Source organism: Camelus dromedarius, chromosome 10, assembly GCF_036321535.1.
Source record: "Camelus dromedarius isolate mCamDro1 chromosome 10, mCamDro1.pat, whole genome shotgun sequence".
Taxonomy (NCBI): Eukaryota; Metazoa; Chordata; class Mammalia; order Artiodactyla; family Camelidae; genus Camelus; species Camelus dromedarius.
Window position 1 is genome coordinate 54,605,489 of NC_087445.1, and position 20,841 is coordinate 54,626,329.

The window sequence follows — 20,841 nt, forward strand, 5'->3', positions numbered from 1 at the left end:
TGGTAGTTAACTTTGGGTCTTAGGGCCAGACTTCCTAGATTTGAATCCTGGCTGTGATTTATTTGCTGTGTAACCTTAGCAAGTTATTTAACTTTACCTCATTTTCTTTATGTTTAAGATGTGATGTTATCCTTCTAGGGTTTTTATAAGGATTAAATGAATTGAGACCGCTAAAGCACTTGAAATAGTACTTGGCACATAGTTAACACTCAGTGAATGTTAACTGCTATTATTACCATTATTGTTGTGGTTGTTGGTAGTTCAGGCAGAATTTTATTTCCAGTAATAATATGTTAACATTGGTTTTTTAGAGTATTAGTATGAGGATATTTCAGCAGCCAAAACCGTTTAAAATTGAGTCCCAAGTTATTATCCACATGTGTGAAAGAGCCAATTAAGGACCTTTTGGTTATTATTCTTTTTTTAGCTAGCATCAAGTAATGTTAAGCTGATAGCTAAAATAATTTGTACAGCAGACTAAGGCCATGTCTCCTGTACAGTCAGGTAGAGTGCATGCACAGTTAGGATTTCCTCTTTTGCAGACTGTTAAGGCAGTCTGAAGGAATGAGGTATAATAAAAAACAGGGAATCCTTTTGTGGAGGAGTTTCATATTGAAGCAAAGTATAGTAAGTTGTGAGAATTTATGAAAAGTGAATTCATATCACTGATTTTTTATATTCTGCTATAGCATAAAAATTTCCTATAAGATGCAATCTGATTAACTAAAAAAAATGAATGCCTTCATCCCTTAAACAATTCATTCCATAAACACCACAAAACTCAACTCTGCACTGCATTATGTGTAGTAATGAGTTGTGGACTTATCTGAGTCTGAAAAATGGAAATGATGATGACAGATGGTGATAATTACAGTCATTTTGTTCTACTATAAGCTATTTTTTAATTGAAGTATATAGTTGCCGAACAGTATTATTTAAATTACAGTGTACAATATAGTGATTCACAAATTTTAAGGGTTACACTCCATTTATAGTTACAAAATAGTGAACTAAGTCAGATAAAGGCAAATACTGTATGATATCACTTATATGTGGAATCTGAAAAAAGACTAGAAGCCATTCTAAGCCATTTTTTTATGCATTGAAACTTAGAGTTTATATCCTCCTTTCTGAGCGTCTGCAGCTAAGAGGAGAGACAGTTTTGTGGCCATGTTGTTGGCAGTTGTCCTTTTATATCCACACGCAGAGAAAAATTCTTAGTAAAATTATTGAACCAATTTTCATACTATTAAGAATTAACTGTTTGTTGCTTTATGGAAATTGCTGTGAATTGCTTTTCATTCTCGTTTCTAAAGAGACTTCTGCATTTCCTAAGTAATGTTTTTATATTACAAGTTTACCACCTTTCGTGTTTCCCTGAACTTTTATCCCTCATTTGAGGAAACTCTTCTCTCACTTCTGTATAGAACATTGGGTAAACTTCTACATGTTAGATCTGAGTTACCCTTAGTTTGACATACCAGTCTTAAATTATCAAAATTTTCTTTTTTTCTCCCAAGTTTGCTTTCTTTGGAGGGGCATTATTCACAAGAAAGAAGAATTTACTTGCCAGTACATTCGTTCTGGAATGGTAGCTGAATTTGAGATATAGATAGTGGGGAGTTAGCTACACTCAACTTAGAAACTAAGTGGTCTCCCCTTATTCCAGCCTCTTGGGGCATTAAATATATAGGTTTTAACTCAGCAAAATTATAAAATTACTAGATGCTATAGGCCTTTACATTTCCTCACATGGAGGCAGTGCAGAGCATATTAAATTCATGAATGCCTGCGCTCTTTTCCCTCAGCAGTCAATAGTATAGTCTGTGTTGCTTGTGCTCCATAATAGAGAGTGAAGTCTGTTATGTTTATAGGGACAGACTCTCTACAAGACAGATGAAGGGAGTTAATCATAATGACAAATGCTAAGTATTTCTTTGTCTGTTATCTTACTAATAAGTATATCAGATTCCAAGTATTTGTTGTAATTACACACATGCAATAGCTGAACTATAGCTAATAGAGATCATTTGTCTCACCTCCCTCCCTCCCTTTCTTACTAGTTAGGCTTGAAGATTTAAAATGTATATCAAATTCCTTTCATCTTGGTCTTAATTATTGTATCTCAGATGTTTGGTTTACATTGTTATTTGTTAGATCTCACATTGCTTTGGATTTTAATATGTATATAATTCCTTTGTTGTTATTGTTATAGTTTTTTTTAATTAATACTTTGTTTTTTAGAACAGACTTAGGTTTATGGAAAATTGAGTAGATAATACAGAGCGTTACCATGTACCTCCCTTCCTCCCCCACATACAATTTCCCCTATTATTAAAGTCTTGCATTAGTGTGGTACATTTGATATAATTGATGAACCAATATTGATACATTATTATTAACTAAATTCCTTAATTTACATAGGATTTACTCTCTATTATATAGTTCTGTGGGTTTTGATAGATGTGTAATGTCTTGTATCCACCATTACATAATTGTACAGAACAGTTTCAGTGCCCTAAAATCCCCCTGTACTCTGCCTGTGTATCCCTTGTGTTCCGTATCCTTGCTATATAATTGCTTGTTAGTTCCAAGAAGCTTTCTGTTGATTCTTTGATTTTTTCTACATAGGCAGTCATGTTATCAGCAAACAAAGACAGTTTTATTTCTTCCTTCCTAATCTGTTTATCTTTTACTTCCTTTCCTTGTCTTATAACATTTAGCTAGAACTTCCAGTACAGTGTTGAGTAGGAGTGGGGATGCCAGTGCCTTAGGGGAAAAGTACCTAGCTTTTCAACACTGATGTTAACTGAGGGTTTTTTGTAGATGTTCTTTATCAACTAAAGCTTCCTAGTTTTCTGGGAGTTTTTGTCATGAATGAGTGTTGGGTTTTGTAAAATGTTCTTTCTCCATCTGTTGATATGATCATACAATTTTTCTACTGATTATATGGTTTTTCTTCTATTGATGTGATGATTTACATTAATTAATGTAGAATGTTGAACTAACTAATCTTACATACTTGGAGTAAATCTTTTAAAACTTTTTTTTAAGCAACAAAATGTTTAAATATAATACTCGCACAGTTTCGCACATTTCAGACGTGTCTGTGTCACTGGAGGACCACATTCTCCAGTTAGCCTGCTGTTATTTAAGTGGAACATCTGTTAATGTTCAGGAGCTGTGAAAAGCCTCTTTTATGAAGAAGAAATTGATTAATGTTCATACATGTTAATTTTGACTCATTTACCTCAGTTTGTTTTAATGAATCATAGAACTCTTTGGAGAAACATTTAGAAATTTAAACTCTTAAGTATTTAGTAGGATTGGGAAGTTCATTTTTGTTCAGTGTTGAGAAATTACAGTTGTTTTAGAAAAAAAATTTTAAAAATACATTGAAAATATCTTGAATTATTTTAATCACTGGATTCAAAGTAAGTTATTCTGTTTTTTCAATAGTGATTTAATTTGTATTCTCCAGCTATTTGAAATAGATTAACAGTATTTTGAGAAATAACAAATCATTCTTGATTCTTTATTCTTAGCATGTTTGAATTGCTTCTTGCCTATTGAGGTTTTAATAAACTTTGAATAAGTCAATGGAAAACTTTGAAATATGAAGTTTTAAACAGAGCTATGTAAAATAGTTATTTTTGCATTTATAAGGTGTCCGTTCTCTTAGCTTGATTCAATTGAACAGTTTAAAAGCAACATTAAAAAGCATAATTTGAATGACAAACGTTGAGTATTGGATTAGTACTATAATGAGAAATGAGCCTGTTTTTTTCCTTCAGTCCCCAAAGCTCCAGAGATAGATCCAGTTGAGTGTTTGGTGGCTGACAACGCTGTAACGGTAGCTTGGAGAATGCCAGAAGAAGATAATAAGATTGATCATTTTATACTGGAATATAGGAAAACTAATTTCGATGGACTTCCACGTGTAAAGGATGAGCGATGCTGGGAGATAATTGATAATATTAAGGGTACTGAATATACCCTATCAGGTAAAACAACAGCATTTCATGAATCTTATCCTCAGAAAATAAAATGTAATTGTGAAACATATTTTTAATTACATTAAAAGGTGAAGTTAATAAATTTCTTTAGCCAAGCTGACTTTTTGTATATTTATTATAGAAATGAGTTTCTCTTAAAATATCAAGAAAACCTTCATTTTAATTACTTCTCGATATTTGCAGTCTGATAAAAGTGTATGTAAAACAAATATGAAGGGATGTTCTGGAAGCAGTGTTTCAGAGTAACATTTAATTTTTACCTCAGTTTTCTAACAGTAAAAAAGTTATCAGTTTCCTAAGCGTATGCACTGCCCCGCATTTTAGTGATGCTGTAAATACTTTTGCCTTTACCCTTTTATGATTACCTTCACGGTAATAGTTAAAGTGGGGCTGTGACTTGGTGTTAGAAGTTTGAGTGTTGGCCTTTTGACAGTCTTTAAAAACATATCTCTGTATATAGGGGACATTGGGTATTTGAAGTGGCCAAATGTTGCCTGTGTTGTTGAATGTTAGTTCTATGTGGGCAGTAACATTGGTGACATTACCCACTGTTGAGCACTTACCTCTTGTCAGGAGCTGGGCTGAAGTGTATTACACAGTACATCTTATTTAATCAGTACAGCACATCTCTTAGTCTTTACAGTTAAGAGGTTGGTTTTTTCCTTTCTATTTTACAGATACAAAACTGTGGCTCTGTCAAGTTATTGAAGGTCCCATAACTAGTAGTTTTTGGATTGAGATTTTAATCTGGACCTGACTGACTTCAAAGTTTTGCAGTTAATCCCTATGCTTTATTTTCTTTTTAAATTCATTTTTTACATATGAAATGATGTTTTGTAAATATAAAAATTCTTTAGGGTGTTTGCTTTCCAGAAATTGAATGTTATTTTAAATTGTAGTATTTCTCCATGAATGAAATGTTACTTATAATGAGACTTGAGAGTACCTTTTTCTCACCAGGTTTAAGAAAAAAAGCCATTGATAAACTGTATAATTTATTTATTTTGAAGAAAATAATAGATAAATCATGATTCTTCTTATTTCAGGCATTATCACCCTTTTAACAGAAATTTGTTCTCTTCCTGAATAAAGAAATAGTTCCAAGGAGAGAAAAATGTCTGTTTGAAGGTTCATACTCTTGGAGTAGATTTCTTTACTTTTCATATCTGAAAACCTCTTTCATTTTTTCAGGCTTAAAGTTTGATTCAAAGTATATGAATTTCAGAGTGCGAGCTTGTAACAAGGCTGTGGCTGGAGAGTATTCTGATCCAGTTACTCTAGAGACCAAAGGTAAGGTGAATAGCTTTTTATATAGCATGAAGCAAAACTTAACATCTAAAGTTATTCAAGGCTTTGTGAAAGGAAGCATTGCATGTATGGTTGCATTCCTTCCCCACCTTCTTTCACACACACACACACACGGAATTCTCAACAGTAGGAATTTTAAGATGGGGAAATTAGGACTATAGTAGTGGTTTTCATTATTTTTCCCTTTACCATGGTTTTCAGATGGGTAAAATAGACTGAGGTGATGGTGTTATGTTCTCTGATGGGGGCTTAATTTACAAATTTTAGTCTAGTATAAATACATAAGCATCTCTGAGATTTGCCCAGTTTTCCCAGAGAATGGATTGTTTTCTTAAATCTTATTGCAGAAATTAACATTTACGTAGTTTAATGTTTACAAAGCTCTCTCACAAGTCTTCATTTGGTCACTGCAACCATCTTGAGAGATTTGTGTAATAGATATTATTGATACCTATCTTGTGGGTGAAGAAAGTGAACTTCAAATCTGTTAAATAACTTGCCCATGACCCTAGAACTAGCTTAGAAAGGTGTGAATTAGAATCTGTTTACAAGTTCTGTGCCAGCCTTTAATGTGGGCGTGGCATGTAGGTGCTTCTAGTCTATGAGAACAATTTGGATTTGGTTAAACCCCCCTAGAATAATATATTTTAACACAGAAGATTTTCCAAGTATTTACCAATTTGAAGACCATAATGCTAGAGATCTTCCCAGTTGTGAGATGAGAATCGACTTGGTTTACTTACAGAAGCAAATTCTACACATTGTTGTAGGTAACTGGGCCTTAGAGTGTTCTTCTGACCTCTAGTTCATATAGCATTTGGTTAGATTTGAATGCCAGAAGTTTGATATCATTTGGAGGATGATATAAAAATATCATATTAGAATAAAACAAGATATGTGCTGTGACCCGTAAGTTATTGACAAGACAAATTTAGAATAGGTTTGCATCAAAAGGTTAAAAAAAAAACTAGATTGAAATAATTCGTTTAGATTGCAAATGTTTTTATTTGAAAACTACAGGTAACTAGTCAGCCAAGAAATAGAATGATTTAAAATTACCTGTTAACAAACTGAGCTGTTGCTGTGGTTTCTGTACAGATTTTTACCGTTTCAAATTGTAGTCATAGTTACAGGCAGATTATCTTTTCTTCATAACTTGAACTGTTTTTTTGCCCTTGTCAGGTAAAATTGTGATATTGTTAATATCCTCCCTCAAGAATATTGTATCTTTTTTATTTCTTTTGTTCCTTCTCATTACCTTTTATATTTAGTAACCAATTTTGTGCCTGAATGTGGTGAATTGTATATATCTATGCAAAGTCCATAGACTGAGGAAGATGAATGGCTGGCTGGTGGTTTCCCTGGAGCAGGTCTGCCTGCCCTGTTAGCAGAGTCTAGGTCTTACTATTAGGATACTTGGTCCTGGAGCTTGTAGGGAAAGACTAAGTTGCTTCTAGTCTTCGGAGCAGTTCTCACTGTGGGGTAAACCCCCTGGGGTGGGTGTAGACTGAAACTCAACCCTGAGTCCCACTGAACAGTGATTCCGACCTTCAGGGAGACTCAATAAAATTATCTCTTAAGTGGCTGTGGGTCACAGGTTTTCTGAGGTTATTCTGTAACACGGGAGTGGCTACTAATGGTAGCCAAGAGTTCCAGAGGAAAAGTCAGATTTTAAAAAATGACACGTTGAACAATTGTTTACTAATTTTTTGACTTGTTGCAGCCCTTTCTGACTAGCCAGTGCTTGGTGTGGAAAATAATGAACATTTTTCATTTTTGTCTCTAATGTATGTAGGCCTATTTCTTCTGTCATTACAAAAGTGATGAATAATATAAGTTCTTATAACCAAACTTTTAAAGTGTATTATCCCTTACTTTCTTGTAAAGGTAAATGATGTGACATTAACCACCAGTTATATTCTAGCCTCAGATGATCGTGACTATGATGTAATTTTACTGTACCTAGAAAGCAGCCACCAAAACAAACTAAACACAAGAAACATATCTGTGTTCTGATTTTTTTGGTACTTGTTTTCACAAACTTTTAAAGATATGGAAACTAATATCTAGATATTATAGGACTTAGATGAGAGACAGGACTAACATTTGAGACCTCACTTTTGAGGCCAGTCTTTTTTTTTTTTTTCTTTTTTTTTTTAAGTACATGGTATCCCTGTTACCTTAGAGAGGATCTCTGACTTAGTTGAGGTCTCATAAAGGGATGGTGTCCAAAAAAAAAAGAGATATAAAAGATTGCACCCTTTTAGGTGCTATGTGTTCTGTGTATTTGGTAGGTCTGGTCTCAAATGGCTGGAGGTGGTACATATTCTTGCCACTCTTGACTCTACTCTTCTCTCCATCATATCAAACATTACGCGATAGCCTTAGGATTTTAGCAAGCAACTGAGAATTGATGGTGCCTTAGAGTTATATCCACTTTTTCTTTATCTCAAAAATGCAGTGGGGGAGGGTATAGCTCAGTGGTGAAGTGCCTGCTTAGCATCCACAAGGTCCTGGGCTTGACACCCGTTACCTCCATTACAAATAAACAAATAAATAAACCTAATTACCTCCCCTAAAAATTAAAAAAAAAATAGAAACATTAAAAAAAAGAGAAAATATTAAAAAATGCAGATGCTGTCACATGTATTAACTAATCTGGAGGTTAACCTGGTTTTCATAAGGCAGTTTATTCTTGATAATACAGGGTCTCAGTTTTACTTAATCCTAACTTTTTAGTAACCCATCTGTTAAGGAATGCTATTTCCATTTTAACTGAGAAGCTATATTACTTCTTCTTTCAGTAAATTCATTTCTCTTTACATGCAGCTTTGAAAGCTGTTAACTTTTTTGCACATAGTATGACATTTACTAGAAGTGGTTATGGTCAGTAGACTGGTATTTAGAATGCTTTTTAAATACAGTGAACAATGGGTCAGATGGATAGGTGAAATTAAAGCACTGTTTACAAAACAGTAGAGTATAAACAGATTCCTGATTCAGTAGGTAAACATTAGGCTCTGTATGGGTATTTTGTTGTTTGCTAATGTATACTTCACAGACACACTGAAACCTTAGCTAAATCAAGTATTATCTTTAAGTGAAATGAGATATTATAAAATAAATATTTCTTCAATGAGTATTTACCAGAAATTTCAACTTTGGAGGGAAGTGTAACTAACAGAAGCAGATTAATTGGTAACTATGTAGTAGATGACACCTCGCTTAAGATAGAGATTCTAGGAATTGCATATTAAATAGGAGGAACTGTGTACGACTCAGCTGTGGATCAGTACATATTAGAGATTTACCCTCAATTTCCAAAGGGAGACGGTAACACTGATTCCTAAGTTAGCAGTTCTGACAAGTCATGTTCATAGTACAGATAGTTCACCCAAATACCAAATAATCTGAAAACGTAGTTCTGTTTTGTGTTTTTTCAATTTGTTTTCCTTTAAGTAGCCCCTTTCCCTGCTCTGCTCTTTGCCATGTAGATCATCTTTAGCTCTGTCAGCTGAGTTAGTTCCCTTCTGCTGTCGTGGCCCCGTTTCTCCATGCTTGCCATATTTTGAAACTACTAAGAGTTTAAATATGAAATTATTAGATGTTAGAGCAACAGAGAAGATATGTGTGTGCCAGGCTCTATAATTTCTTACACCACGTTACTTTCTTCTCATCCTTAATTCTACCAGCTCCTCTTCCTATTTAGAAATAACAATCAGCTGGTAATAACTGATGTTCTACTAATAGGAAATTGAAGCTATTGTGTGCTGATGGAGATTCCAGCAGAAGGAACAGTGAAAGACTAGTAGCCATGCAAGTCCGTTGTATTTGGTTGGCATATAGGATATATAGAGAAGGAGGATGGAAAATAAAGTGGGAATTAGTGGATTATGACACTGCATGCCTGGCATGCATGAGGTCCTGGGTTCAATCCCCAGTACCACCATTTTAAAAAAAAAAGAATATATGAATAAATAAATAAACCTGGTTACTCCCTCTCCCCCAAAAAAACAAAAACAAAAATAAATAAAAGTAGATTATGGCTTTATCGTTCTGGACTTTAAATACTAGGATTAGGAATTTGAACTATGTTCTCTATAAACAGTGTTAAATCAATTGAGTAGGAAAATAATGTGATGATAGTTGTGCTTCAAAAACTAGAGATACGCTATATTTTTACAACTTGAAATATTGTTTTGGCTAGCACTTAACTTCAGTTTGGATAATTCATCATCGCATCTGAACCTGAGAGTTGAAGATACCTGTGTAGAGTGGGATCCTACTGGAGGAAAAGGTCAAGAAAGTAAAAGTAAAGGGAAAGAGAACAAGGGCAGGTAAGCTAGCTTATTACATCTGTTATCTGGACAGAATGCTTGAGCATTGGTTCTTACTTGACAAATAACGTAAAATGAAATCCTTATTCTGTATATCAGTATGATTTGTGAAATACTAATGTATCACCAAAGAATATAATATTGTTTTTCAGTACTTGAGTTTGTCATTAACATGTTTCATTACTTTTTCTTAGTTTCTTTCCTAATCTTCTTCTTACTTAACAATTTCATTTCTTTTAAGTTATATCTACAGCAACTTGAATTGCTTGGAGAGAAGTTTCTAGCATAGTTCCTTGAATTTTAGACTTACAGATCACCTGTCTTACCTGAAGGTCTGCATTGAATGACAGCTTTTGCCATGTACAACGCTACTGTCTGGCCCCTGATCAGCAACCTTAATGACTAAAGAGGCAGGCTTGGGACCTTTTCCTATTGTCAGACTTATTTAGATAGTCTCAAAGTATGGGGGCCTCTTTTAACAGAGAGAAATTCTGCTCAAACTGAAATAAGGTAATATCACTGTGAGTTAAACAGTGAATCAAAAAAAAATTTTTCGTCAGCAAGCTTTTCATCTAATTTTATTATAAGCTGTTTAATTTAAGTTATAAAGCAATCTCTTAACAGTTGCCTATTTTTATCTGACAGTGTCCATGTTACTTCACTGAAGAAACATACAAGGTGATGATCTATGTCTGTCTAGTTCTAGGACTTAGTTTATTTAGCTTGGCTGAATAACCTTAATTTTTTCTTTTAACCAATAAGCAGAAGCCATTGCAGCAGCCTTCATAAGCTAAAATGTTGCTCTGTGTAGACTGTCTGTATTGGTAGCTTATGTTTTGAATTTACAGCATTATAATGTGCTGCATATCATTTGGATTATGTTGTGTATGATAACAAAACAATAAGCTCTGCTTTAAAGTCTTTCTTGAATTATTTTCCTGCTTCTGATTTTTTTCTTCATTTACTTATACCTGGCATCTTTCTTGTTGTGCTATATTCAATATATCTAACTTTACAACTTTGTTTTTACACACATTTGACATGAGGCAGGTTTGAAGTGTTCTGTGTTTTATAATAATCATGCAGTTTCAAAAGCATCAAGGATAAAAAATAAAGACCATTGCTGAAATTACCAGGACAGTGCCAGAAAGATGAACCACTTCAAATTGCACAGTAGGAGTGTGCTGATTTGAAGATACCATATATCTTTCCCAGAAACCAGAATGTGTTCTCTTTTTGAAATTATCTTCTTTTTTTTTCTAGTTTATTTGCTCTTTATTGGTGAAAGTGATTTTATAGTTAGTATATTACAAATTGTAAATGTTGGTGAATTCAGTAGAGTCTGTGAAGTTTTATTTGGTCACTTGGAGATTTTTTAGACTGTTTATATTTAGCATTTCAGATCATATTATTATTCTTTCTCTCTTCTCTCCTTTTAAGGGTATTTTGTATATAGGCTACTTCTGGAATGTTATATTCATTTATTCTTTCCATAAATATTTGTTAACTGTAGGATGTCAGCTGGATATTGTGGGGTTTATAGGGGTAAACACTGTCCCTGCTTTAAGGAATTTGCTGTAACTTATGTAGATGAGATATATATCTATATACAAATACCAACAATACAGGATAGAGATTATGTGTAATAGTAAGTGTGAATAAGGAAGTTTAGAGGAAGAAAGATGCCCTGAGCTATCAAGTGTTGAAGTGGTCAGTTAGGACAATGAGCCAAATGGAAAGTAACAGCCAAGACTTTGTTCACTTGCTGTGATACAGTAAACAAGAGGCCACAAGGAAAGGGTGCTGGCTCCCTCAGTGTTCCATTTTTCACAACAGAATGGCACAGGGTGACGGTCAGGTGCATCAGAGCAGATGGCAGATGGTGAGTATCTGAGGCTCACCTCACTGCTCAGGAAGTCCTAAACAAAGGGCTCCTCCTGTTTTATGGACCTGAGGCCAAGAAGATGGGAGAGAGGGAAAAAGGTTAGGAGTAGAAAAGTATCCAGACAGAGTAAAGTGTCTTCAGACTGCGTCCCCCCACCTCTGCCCCGTCTAAGGAGGTCTTTGAAGAGACTGCTGGAAGGGATCTCAGCTGAGGGCATGCTCCCATAAGGGGGCCCCTGAATAGAGGTGCCTAGTCTAGGAATGGAGATACACATATGAACTTGGGGCTGCAGGGCCAATTGCAACTCCCTCCAAAAACTGCAGTGAACTAGCTGTGCACCAAGTCTGGTGTGGAGAAAGCAAGCATTTGTAACTACTTCTGGTTGGGCCTGAAAGATCACACATAGGATTTTGGTCTGGAGTTGGACTCCTCAGAAGAGTTACTTAGCCTAATAGGATCTGGAAGACCTTCATTAATGGAATGGTATTTAGGCTGGCTCTCAAGTAAATGGAGGAATGCACAGCATTTGCAGTGAGAGAGGGAGCAACAAAAGGAAAAGGCGCTGAAACAAGTTGCCTGGGTTTAAGGGACATTTGAGCTGCTACATTTGGCTGGATAGTGCTCTCCAGAGGTGAGAAGGCTAGAAAAGCAGAGTGGGACCAAATCAAGAAGAACCTGAAATGCCAGGCTAACTTATTTGTGGGCAGTGAGGGAGAACCTGAAGATTGTAAAGTGTGAGAATCAGAGTTAGGTTTACCTGGTAACAGTGAACAGATGAACTGGACAGCAAAGACATCATCTGGGAAGCTGGTGAAGCAATCCGGAGTAGAGGTAACAAAGAGCCGTAATTCAGACAGTTGAGTGACCAGGGTGTCTTCAAAGGGCGGGGGGAGGGGGAGGGTGGGATCATGTTTGTCATAAGACAATAATAGCAGTTGTACTTCCTGAAAAAATGTACTTAGGGTTGGAAGTCTAGAATGCTGCAGTGGAGGAGTTCTCCTTATTTACCTTGTCTGAAATTTAAGCTGCCATTCTCAATAGTTGTATCTGTTTTTCTTTTTGTCACGCTTTCCCTTTATTTCTTTACTCCTGGTAAGTTACATTTTTTTTGTTTTATGAATGCAGTGATTCAATATAATTGAAATTCCATTTTAAAAATATCTTTGGGATTTGATTTATTTTGAGTTTTTGGGAGTTAGTGAAAGGCCTAATATTATCTGGTTTATCATACCATGGAATTTGATAAAGGAAAGTCAGGTTGGATCTTGTCCATTTTAGTAGAAGCACTTTATAATACTTGATATTATTCTGTGCATGGATTTGGGTAAATGCTATTCTTCATTTTAAGAAGAAGAGATACAGAACAAAAATACCTACTGCTTATAAAAGAGGTTATTTAGTTTTGATTATAGTAAGTCTATTTTTGCCTTTGCTTTTAATTTAAATTTAACTGCAAGGAATTTAAGCTATAAATCCGTTATTTTTCTTGAGTTCTCTTTTTTTTTCCCCCTTGGGTTCTTCCCCCTCCCCCTCTTTTTGTCTTGTCTCACTTTTGGCATTGTTTCATAGTTCAGCTGTGTGTGTTTTTTGTATAAGCCTTGCTCAGTCTGCATGATATCAGTGTTTTCAGCCTGCTTTATGTTGATGACTTCTTACATTTGAGTTTTGTAACTGACAACTGTTTAATAATAAAGAATTCAGATAAAATTAAGTGTTGCTATTTGTGCAGCATAATTAGAAATCTTTTCAAAGATTCCTTTTGTGATTTGTAATTTCAGTTTATGAAACATGTACAACATAGAATCTTTGTTTTTGTTTCATTCCTGTCTGTATAGAAGTGGTACACCATCCCCTAAGCGGACGTCCACAGGCTCCAGGCCGCCAGCAGGACGGGGCAGCAGAGACCGTTTTACTGGGGAGTCGTACACAGTGCTAGGTAGGAGAAGTGGAGCCGTTCTTCATTATCTCAGGTCAAAAGTGTCGCAATCACACTGGCGGGCTTTCCCCTCAGAGGCAGAGTGGCTGCCTATGTATTGAATGATTTGGGGCCAGAATTTCTCCCTCTTGCAGCCTAATTACTTTGGTTGGTTTTCAAACTGTCTTACTGATATGTTTGGAATTCTACTTCAGTTTACATAGTGCTTCTCATTTATAACTCTTGTGGGGATAGTAAGGGAGAAAAGTTCTGATGGCTTCTCTATTCAGAAAAGTTAGTAGTAAATATACAAGTTATAGCAGATACTTTGCATCTAGTGTCTGTGTGCTGTGTGTTAATATGAGTATTCTCCTGAATGAGATTTTTTTTTGTTTTGGTGCCATTTTGTGGGATGAGACATAGATAAAACTCTGTGACTCATAAAGAGGAGGTAAGAGTCATATTTACCTTTCTGATCTTTCGTAGGAGACACGGCTATTGAAAGTGGACAACATTACTGGGAGGTCAAGGCCCAGAAGGATTGTAAATCCTACAGTGTGGGAGTAGCATACAAGACTTTGGGGAAATTTGACCAGTTAGGGAAGACAAACACTAGTTGGTGTATCCATGTCAATAACTGGCTACAAAACACATTTGCGGCAAAGCATAATAATAAAGTCAAATCTTTGGATGTTGCTGTTCCTGAAAGAATAGGTGTATTTTGTGATTTTGATGGAGGTAAGTTTACTGATTTTCTCATGTCATTTCATCATAGTTACGTATATCTCAGTACTTTTCATTAGTAATCATCTATACAGTAGAATTTCCCTTAGTATTGTGGTAAGGTGTGGTAAAGGTGATCACAAACATAATTTCAGCTCTGGAATTGACTGGAAGGGTGTACCATGTCTGCCTATAGGCCCACAAAAGCATTCATCTATAACATACTAAGTCAGTCTGAAAATAAGATGTTTGCATTAAAATATTTTCTTGCCCATTTTAATTCTTCCCTTCCCTTGTTTTATTACCTGTCAAGAGTGATGGAGACAGATTTTTTTAAAGCTGAAGTAGACCTTAGAAATTTGCCTTTTCCACACAGTATAAATAAAATCCTTATTACATTTATTATATCTGCAAGTAGTTGCCACTCCTGTGCGTGAACTTTTCTGTGTGAAGCTAATTGTCTTAGAGGTGGCCTGTTGCATTGTGGGATAACACTTGGTTAGAAGGTTTTTCTTAAATCAGGTCACTTTGGCTGCCAATAACCTCTGAGGCAGTTGCTTTTTAATTTTATCATCTGAAGAAACACAGGCTTTTGTTCCCTAATTCACATTTAACATGATAATCCTTATTTGTTTAAAAACTACTAACAGTGCTTCTCTTACCCTGTTTTTCTAGACTGTACATTCTCCATACCATTAGCTATTCCTCTTATAACTTTTCTAAACCCTTATAATCTCCTATGGTTGTGTACTATGTCTATATGTATCTTAAATATGGGTTCTCCAGTTAGAACACACAGCTTCTGACCATCATAGGTTAGTGACTTGGTGGCATAATGTCTAATAACATGACTTAACAGCACTGTAGGTCAGTATTGAGCTTGCCGCCACCCAGTCCCCTGGACCTTTCCCCATGGAGTCCTGTTGCATTATCTTTTCCCCCTTACACTAGGCAGTGTAGGGGTGTTTTTTGTTGTCTATAACTCAAATGAAGAATATTATATTTGTCCTTAAGTTTCATCTAAATGGGTTTGGCCAATCTTTCCCTCCTGTTAAGATCATCTAAATATTAGCTTGATGCTTGCCTTTGGGAAATTTCTTTAAGCTTTTTGAGTATATTTGATAAGTATCTTCTCTACTGTCATCTAAATATTTATAAAAATTTTGAAGATGACGTACTGTTGAACTAGAGAACAAAAGTAATTCCCTAGATGCTTCTGTCCAAGTTGTCACTTAAAGCTAATAATACCACATTTTACCATTTTAAGTAACATCGTGTCCAAATAATTCCATGAGGTATCAGCCTAGTTACTCAAACAAAAAAGGAAAAAAAATTGATTTTGGTTTGATTAATTTTTAGTGATGGCATATCAGTTTTACTATATTCTTTTCTACTTACTAACTTTGAATCAGATAAATAATTTTCCTCAGGATAAATAGTACATTTATTGACATACATTTTTTTTTCTTTTTCAACTACCAAGATAGGGTTTGCTTATGTTCTTCTATGTCTTTTCCCATTCTTTGTGGTTCCTTACAGATAGTAGTAAGTGTGGTTGTTAACCTAGAGCACAGGGCACGGGAAGAAGTTGTAATGTAGGGTGGGATCAGATTCTGAGGGCCTTGAAAAATAATGATAGGCTAATCTTTTTTTTATTGTTGAGGGAAGGGGCTTCTGTACATTTTAGAAAACTGTAGTCATATGATAATCTGGTTTTAGAAATATTAGTAAATGGTTAAACGTGGAAGAGATTGCAAACATGGGATAAGGGGAGACTTTTCAGGGAGGTGGCTTTTAAGCAGTGTATGCAGGACCATGTCTGTTTTGTTAAGTATTTTATGTCCTTATTGCCTGGCAGGTGCTTTACATAGTGTAAAGAAGTGTTTTATTGTAATAAGTGTTTGTTGAATGATTAGTGTTAAGAGGGAGCTGAGCAGTGGGGAATCAAGAAGAGTGGATTTGGTGGTATGAAAGTAGAATTCATGGGACTCAATAATTAAATATGGATTAGAGGGAGAGACAGAAGAACTGAAGATGACTCAGGTTCCATCCAGTGTGATCAAGAGGGTGATAGTGTCCTCAGCAGGATAGGGAACATAGAGAGTCCTGGGGAAAGATGGGGTGCCAGCAGGACGGCCATGTGGCATTATTTAGCTGAAGCTAAATGTTAGAAATGGCATCACAGAGGGGCTACTGAATATTGCACAGAACAATTAAACATTACTGCTTTGCTGTTTACTTTGTGACCACATACAGACTGCTTGGTATTTTGAAGTAATGTATATATAAATCACCCAATTCTTAAACAGTAGGCATAAATGTTAGTTTCTTTTCTTCTCTGTTTGGCACCAGGAGGTTTACTAAGGGAACATTGTAGAGAGAAAGGAGCCTAGATAAGCATCTACATTTAGAATAGGAGAAAAAGAGACAGAAGATATCCTCAGGGTTAGGAAACAAACCAACAGAATAGTCATGCGAAGGGTTTCAAGGAGTAATAACAATTGTAAGGAGGCCATCCGGTTGGAGAGTTCAGTGGTCAGAAAGAAAGAGTGATTTTAGTTGCATGATCATTATTGAAAGATGGACTGTGAGATCTGACAGATTAACAAAACTGAAGCAGTGATAACCATACCATGATTTCAGAGATTCAGGTGTGAGTATGGCTTCAAGTAGTTAGAAGACAGGGTTTAATAGAGTAAACCTTAAATGGTGATAGGATTTGGGTGGAGAGGCTGGTTATAGTACAAATGAGGAAGAAATTGCCTTGGTTTTTAATGGGCTACGGAAGCCATTTGTTAAATAAAGATAAAATAAAGAAATAGTCCATAGTTGAATAAGCAGAATAATGGCCACATAATGGAAGCATTTTAGAGATCTTGAAAAACAGGGGAGGAAAACTGGATTTGGGCTTTTTCTTAAGCAAGTTCACTACTGATTTTCAAGTGAGAATTACTAAGTCCAGTCCTCAAAGTGCCAAAAAAAATTAATGCCAAAATATGCGTTTAGTTATTACTTTCATGCATGATTATATGTTAGGCTTAATTAGATATTATAATTTCTTGAATAATAAATCAGGCTTTTTTTCTCCTTCCTTTTAGGTCAACTTTCTTTCTATGATGCAAACTCAAAACAGTTGTTGTATTCCTTTAAGACAAAATTTACACAGCCAGTACTACCTGGCTTCATGGTTAGTACCTAATTTATGTTTTATTTGGTTTGGCAGCTTTAAGGAGAACAATGTATGCTATATATCTGGGGAAGCACAGTATCATTTTTCCTTCGTACTCCTCACCCTTTCTCCAATCCACCTCTCCCAAATCTGTGATTGTCTGTATGTTTTCGGTATATTTTATTGAAGTAAGTGTTAAGATACAGAAGTCTGCAAATCGTAAGCATGTCGTTTGATCAGTCTTCAAAGGACTGTGCTCATTTTTGTAACCGACATCTAGATCAAGAAATGGAGCATTGTGCCCTTTTCCAGCCCCTAATAACCCTCCACCAAAGTGGTACTTACCTTGAGTTTTAATACCATAAATTTATTTGCCTCCTTTTCAACTTTGTATAAATGAAATGATTTACCTTTTTGGCTCAACATTATGTTTGTGAGATTTATCCATGTGTTTCTACGTGGTGGTAGTTCATTCATTCTCATATAGTTTTCCACTACATGTGTATGTATAGTTTTCCATTATATGACTATATCATAATTTATTTGCCCATTCTAATTTAGTTCGATACTTGGGTGGTTTCTCATTGAGGACTTTTACAAATCGAACTTCCACATTTTTCTTAATGTCTTTTGGTAAATATATTTCCATTTGGTATATAATTAGGGTTGTGATTGCTAGATCATATGGTATATGTGTAATTAACTGTAAGTAGAGTTTTCCAAAGACATCAGTTATACTAATTACCACCAGCAGTATGTGAGAGTTTGAATTCCTCCACATCTTTATCAACACTTGATATTGTCTTTTTAAAAATTTTAGTCCTTCTAATGAGTATGAGATATTACATTGTGGTTTTCAGTTGCATTTCCTTGGTGGTTAGTTCTACTGAACACCTTTTAGTATGTTGATTGACTGTTTGGATATACTCTTGTGAAATGCTTGTTCAAGTCTTTTGCCTGGGTTTCTTTTGGGTTCTCTTCCTATTTCTTATTGACTGATTTAATGTTCTCTCTGTAGTGTGAGATATATGTATTTGCCAGATACATGTATTGCAGATGTCTTTTCCACTCTGGCTTTCCTTTCCCCTCTCTTCTTGGTGTCTTTTGATGAACAAAAGTTGTTAATTTTAATGTTGCTCAATTTATCAGTTTTTTCATTTATGATTAGCTCTTTTTGTGTTCTGTTTAAAAAAATCTTTATTCACCCCCAAGGTCATGAAAATATTCTTGTGTTTTCTTCTAAAAGCTTTCTTTTCCTTATACATTTAGACATAGACTGCATTTACAATGCAAGTATAGAATTGATATGTTTGGTATGATATTGGGGTCAAGATGCATTCTTTAATTCCATACAGACACCTGCTTATTCCAGGACCATTATTGAGAAGATCATCTTTTTTCCATTGCAGTTCAGTTTTTGTAAGATATTAGATGACTATGTGAGGTAGACTGAGTATGTTTGTCTATACACACATATATAATTGCAGGCCTACTCAATTTCAGGTTGACTTGTATAAGAAAAAGTCATGATTCTCCAAACAAAATGAAACTTTGTTTTGCATTTATGTTTTTATTAAGGAAACATTACCACTTCTCCTAACTCCTTTATCTTTTGCATTTCTCTATAAGATTAGGCCACTGTAAGGAGTTCTGCAGTCCAGTTAAGATCATCATTATTCTGGCTAGAACTTTCCTTAATTTGAGGGCTGCTTCTGCAGACCTGGATGGTAGCTTTCCATTGCAGACTTGGTAGAATGTTTTGTATGTTTTCTACCATCGTGACTCCCAACTTTAACTCCTCAACTGTGAGGACAAAGTATTCAGGGTATATGTGGTTTTAAAATATAGTACTTTTAAATCTCACAATTGATCATGATTATTTACCCATATAATCTTTTTTTAACATTTTTTATTGATTTATAATCATTTTACAATCTGTCAAATTCCAGTGTAGAGCACAATTTCTCAGTCATACATGAACATACATATATTCATTGTCACGTTTTTTTCTTAAAATAAGTTTAAAACAGTGCTAATAACCAAGACTCCTACTTTTTCATTAAATAGTAAAAGTGATTAGTGAATGAAGTTATTGTTCATAGAAAAAAACCCAGCAATATTGGAAAGGTTATTTTCTTTTTTACTTTGCCACATACCTCTATGTATGATTTATTTTTGGCTGTGGTCAATCAAGGACATTATTTTTACCATGTGGAATTCAAAATTATTTTTTCCCCTAAGTCTCTCAGATATGCTTTCTAAAAGGGTAAATTTCATGTTTAATTTGAGTCTATCTCAGGAAGATATATAGTGAGTTTATTCATTGTTTTTTCATTCCAAATAATCAAACTATAATTACATTAGTAAAAATCATAAGATGCTTTAGGAGATTTTTTTCCCAACTGGTTAAATTTGGGGTTTTTTTCCTTCACTGAAGGCTTGCTTTTATTATTTTTTATTAACTAAATGAATGACTTAATTTTTTTGTGTACAGGATTTTCTTTTTTAAAGTAAGTTTTACTGTAGTGTAATTTACAGTAGTGTACCATTCTGTGGGATTTGACAGACGCATGCAACTGTATAACCACCACCATAATCAAGACATAGAACATTTCCATTCCTTCATGCTGCTTTGTAGTGGGCCTCTCCTATCACACCCAGCCCTAGCAACCACTAACTAGTTTTTCGTCCCTATAGTTTTTGCCTTTTCCAGAATATAATAGAAAAGGAGTTGTATGGTACACAGACTTTTGATTCCGTAGCATAATACATTTGAAATTCACCCATGTTTTTGTGTTTGTCAGCAGTCCCTTCTTTTTTATTGCCGAGTAATATTCCATATGTGTATTTACCACACAATATTCATCCATTCATCAATTGAAGGACATTTGGGGTTCTTTCCATTTTTTTGCAATTAGGAAAAAAGGATTTTTGTGTGACTGTTTGTTTCCATTTCTCTTGGGTGAATACCTCAGAGTGAGGTTGCTACATCACATTGAAAGTGTATGTTTAACTTTATAAGAAGCTACCAAATGTTTTCCAAAGTGGCCATATACCCCTTTTACATTCCTACTAGTAATATATAAGAGTTCACATCCTTGCCATTATTTGATGTTCTCAGATTTTTTTGTAGTTGTTGTTAAGCCATTTTAGTAGGTATGTAATGGCATTTCATTTTAGTTTTAATCTGCATTTTCCTAAGACAAATGATGTTGAGCATTTTTTTCATGTGCTTATTTGCCATTTGTATAATTTCTTTGGAGAAGTTATCTGTTAAAATCATTTTCTCATTTTTTTGTTGGGTTACTTGTTTTCTTACTAGTGAGTTTTAGATATCTTTATGTATTCTGGCTATGAGTCCTTTATCAGATAAATGTTTTGCAAATATTTTCTCCCAGTCTCTGATTTTTTTCATTTTCTGGAATTTCAGAGAGAAGTGTTTCATTTTGATGAAGCTGGTTTATAGATTTTTTTTCTTTCTTTATGGA

At 34.8% G+C, this 20,841-nt stretch overlaps 1 protein-coding gene across 3 annotated transcripts in view; it reads left to right on the plus strand.

Moving 5' to 3' along the window:
- The window catches only part of FSD1L (fibronectin type III and SPRY domain containing 1 like), a 64,734-nt gene that overhangs the window by 36,670 nt on the left and 7,223 nt on the right, over positions 1 to 20,841 (plus strand). The window contains exons 7-13 of one of the 3 annotated variants that reach the window (XM_064490369.1): positions 3,795 to 4,004; positions 5,208 to 5,306; positions 9,532 to 9,661; positions 10,307 to 10,339; positions 13,382 to 13,482; positions 13,948 to 14,199; positions 17,283 to 17,371. In XM_064490369.1, coding sequence (XP_064346439.1) covers positions 3,795 to 4,004; positions 5,208 to 5,306; positions 9,532 to 9,661; positions 10,307 to 10,339; positions 13,382 to 13,482; positions 13,948 to 14,199; positions 17,283 to 17,371 — 914 coding nt within the window. The remainder of the gene's footprint in view (positions 1 to 3,794; positions 4,005 to 5,207; positions 5,307 to 9,531; positions 9,662 to 10,306; positions 10,340 to 13,381; positions 13,483 to 13,947; positions 14,200 to 17,282; positions 17,372 to 20,841) is intronic. The other 2 variants (XM_064490370.1, XM_064490371.1) reach the window with 2 other exon arrangements.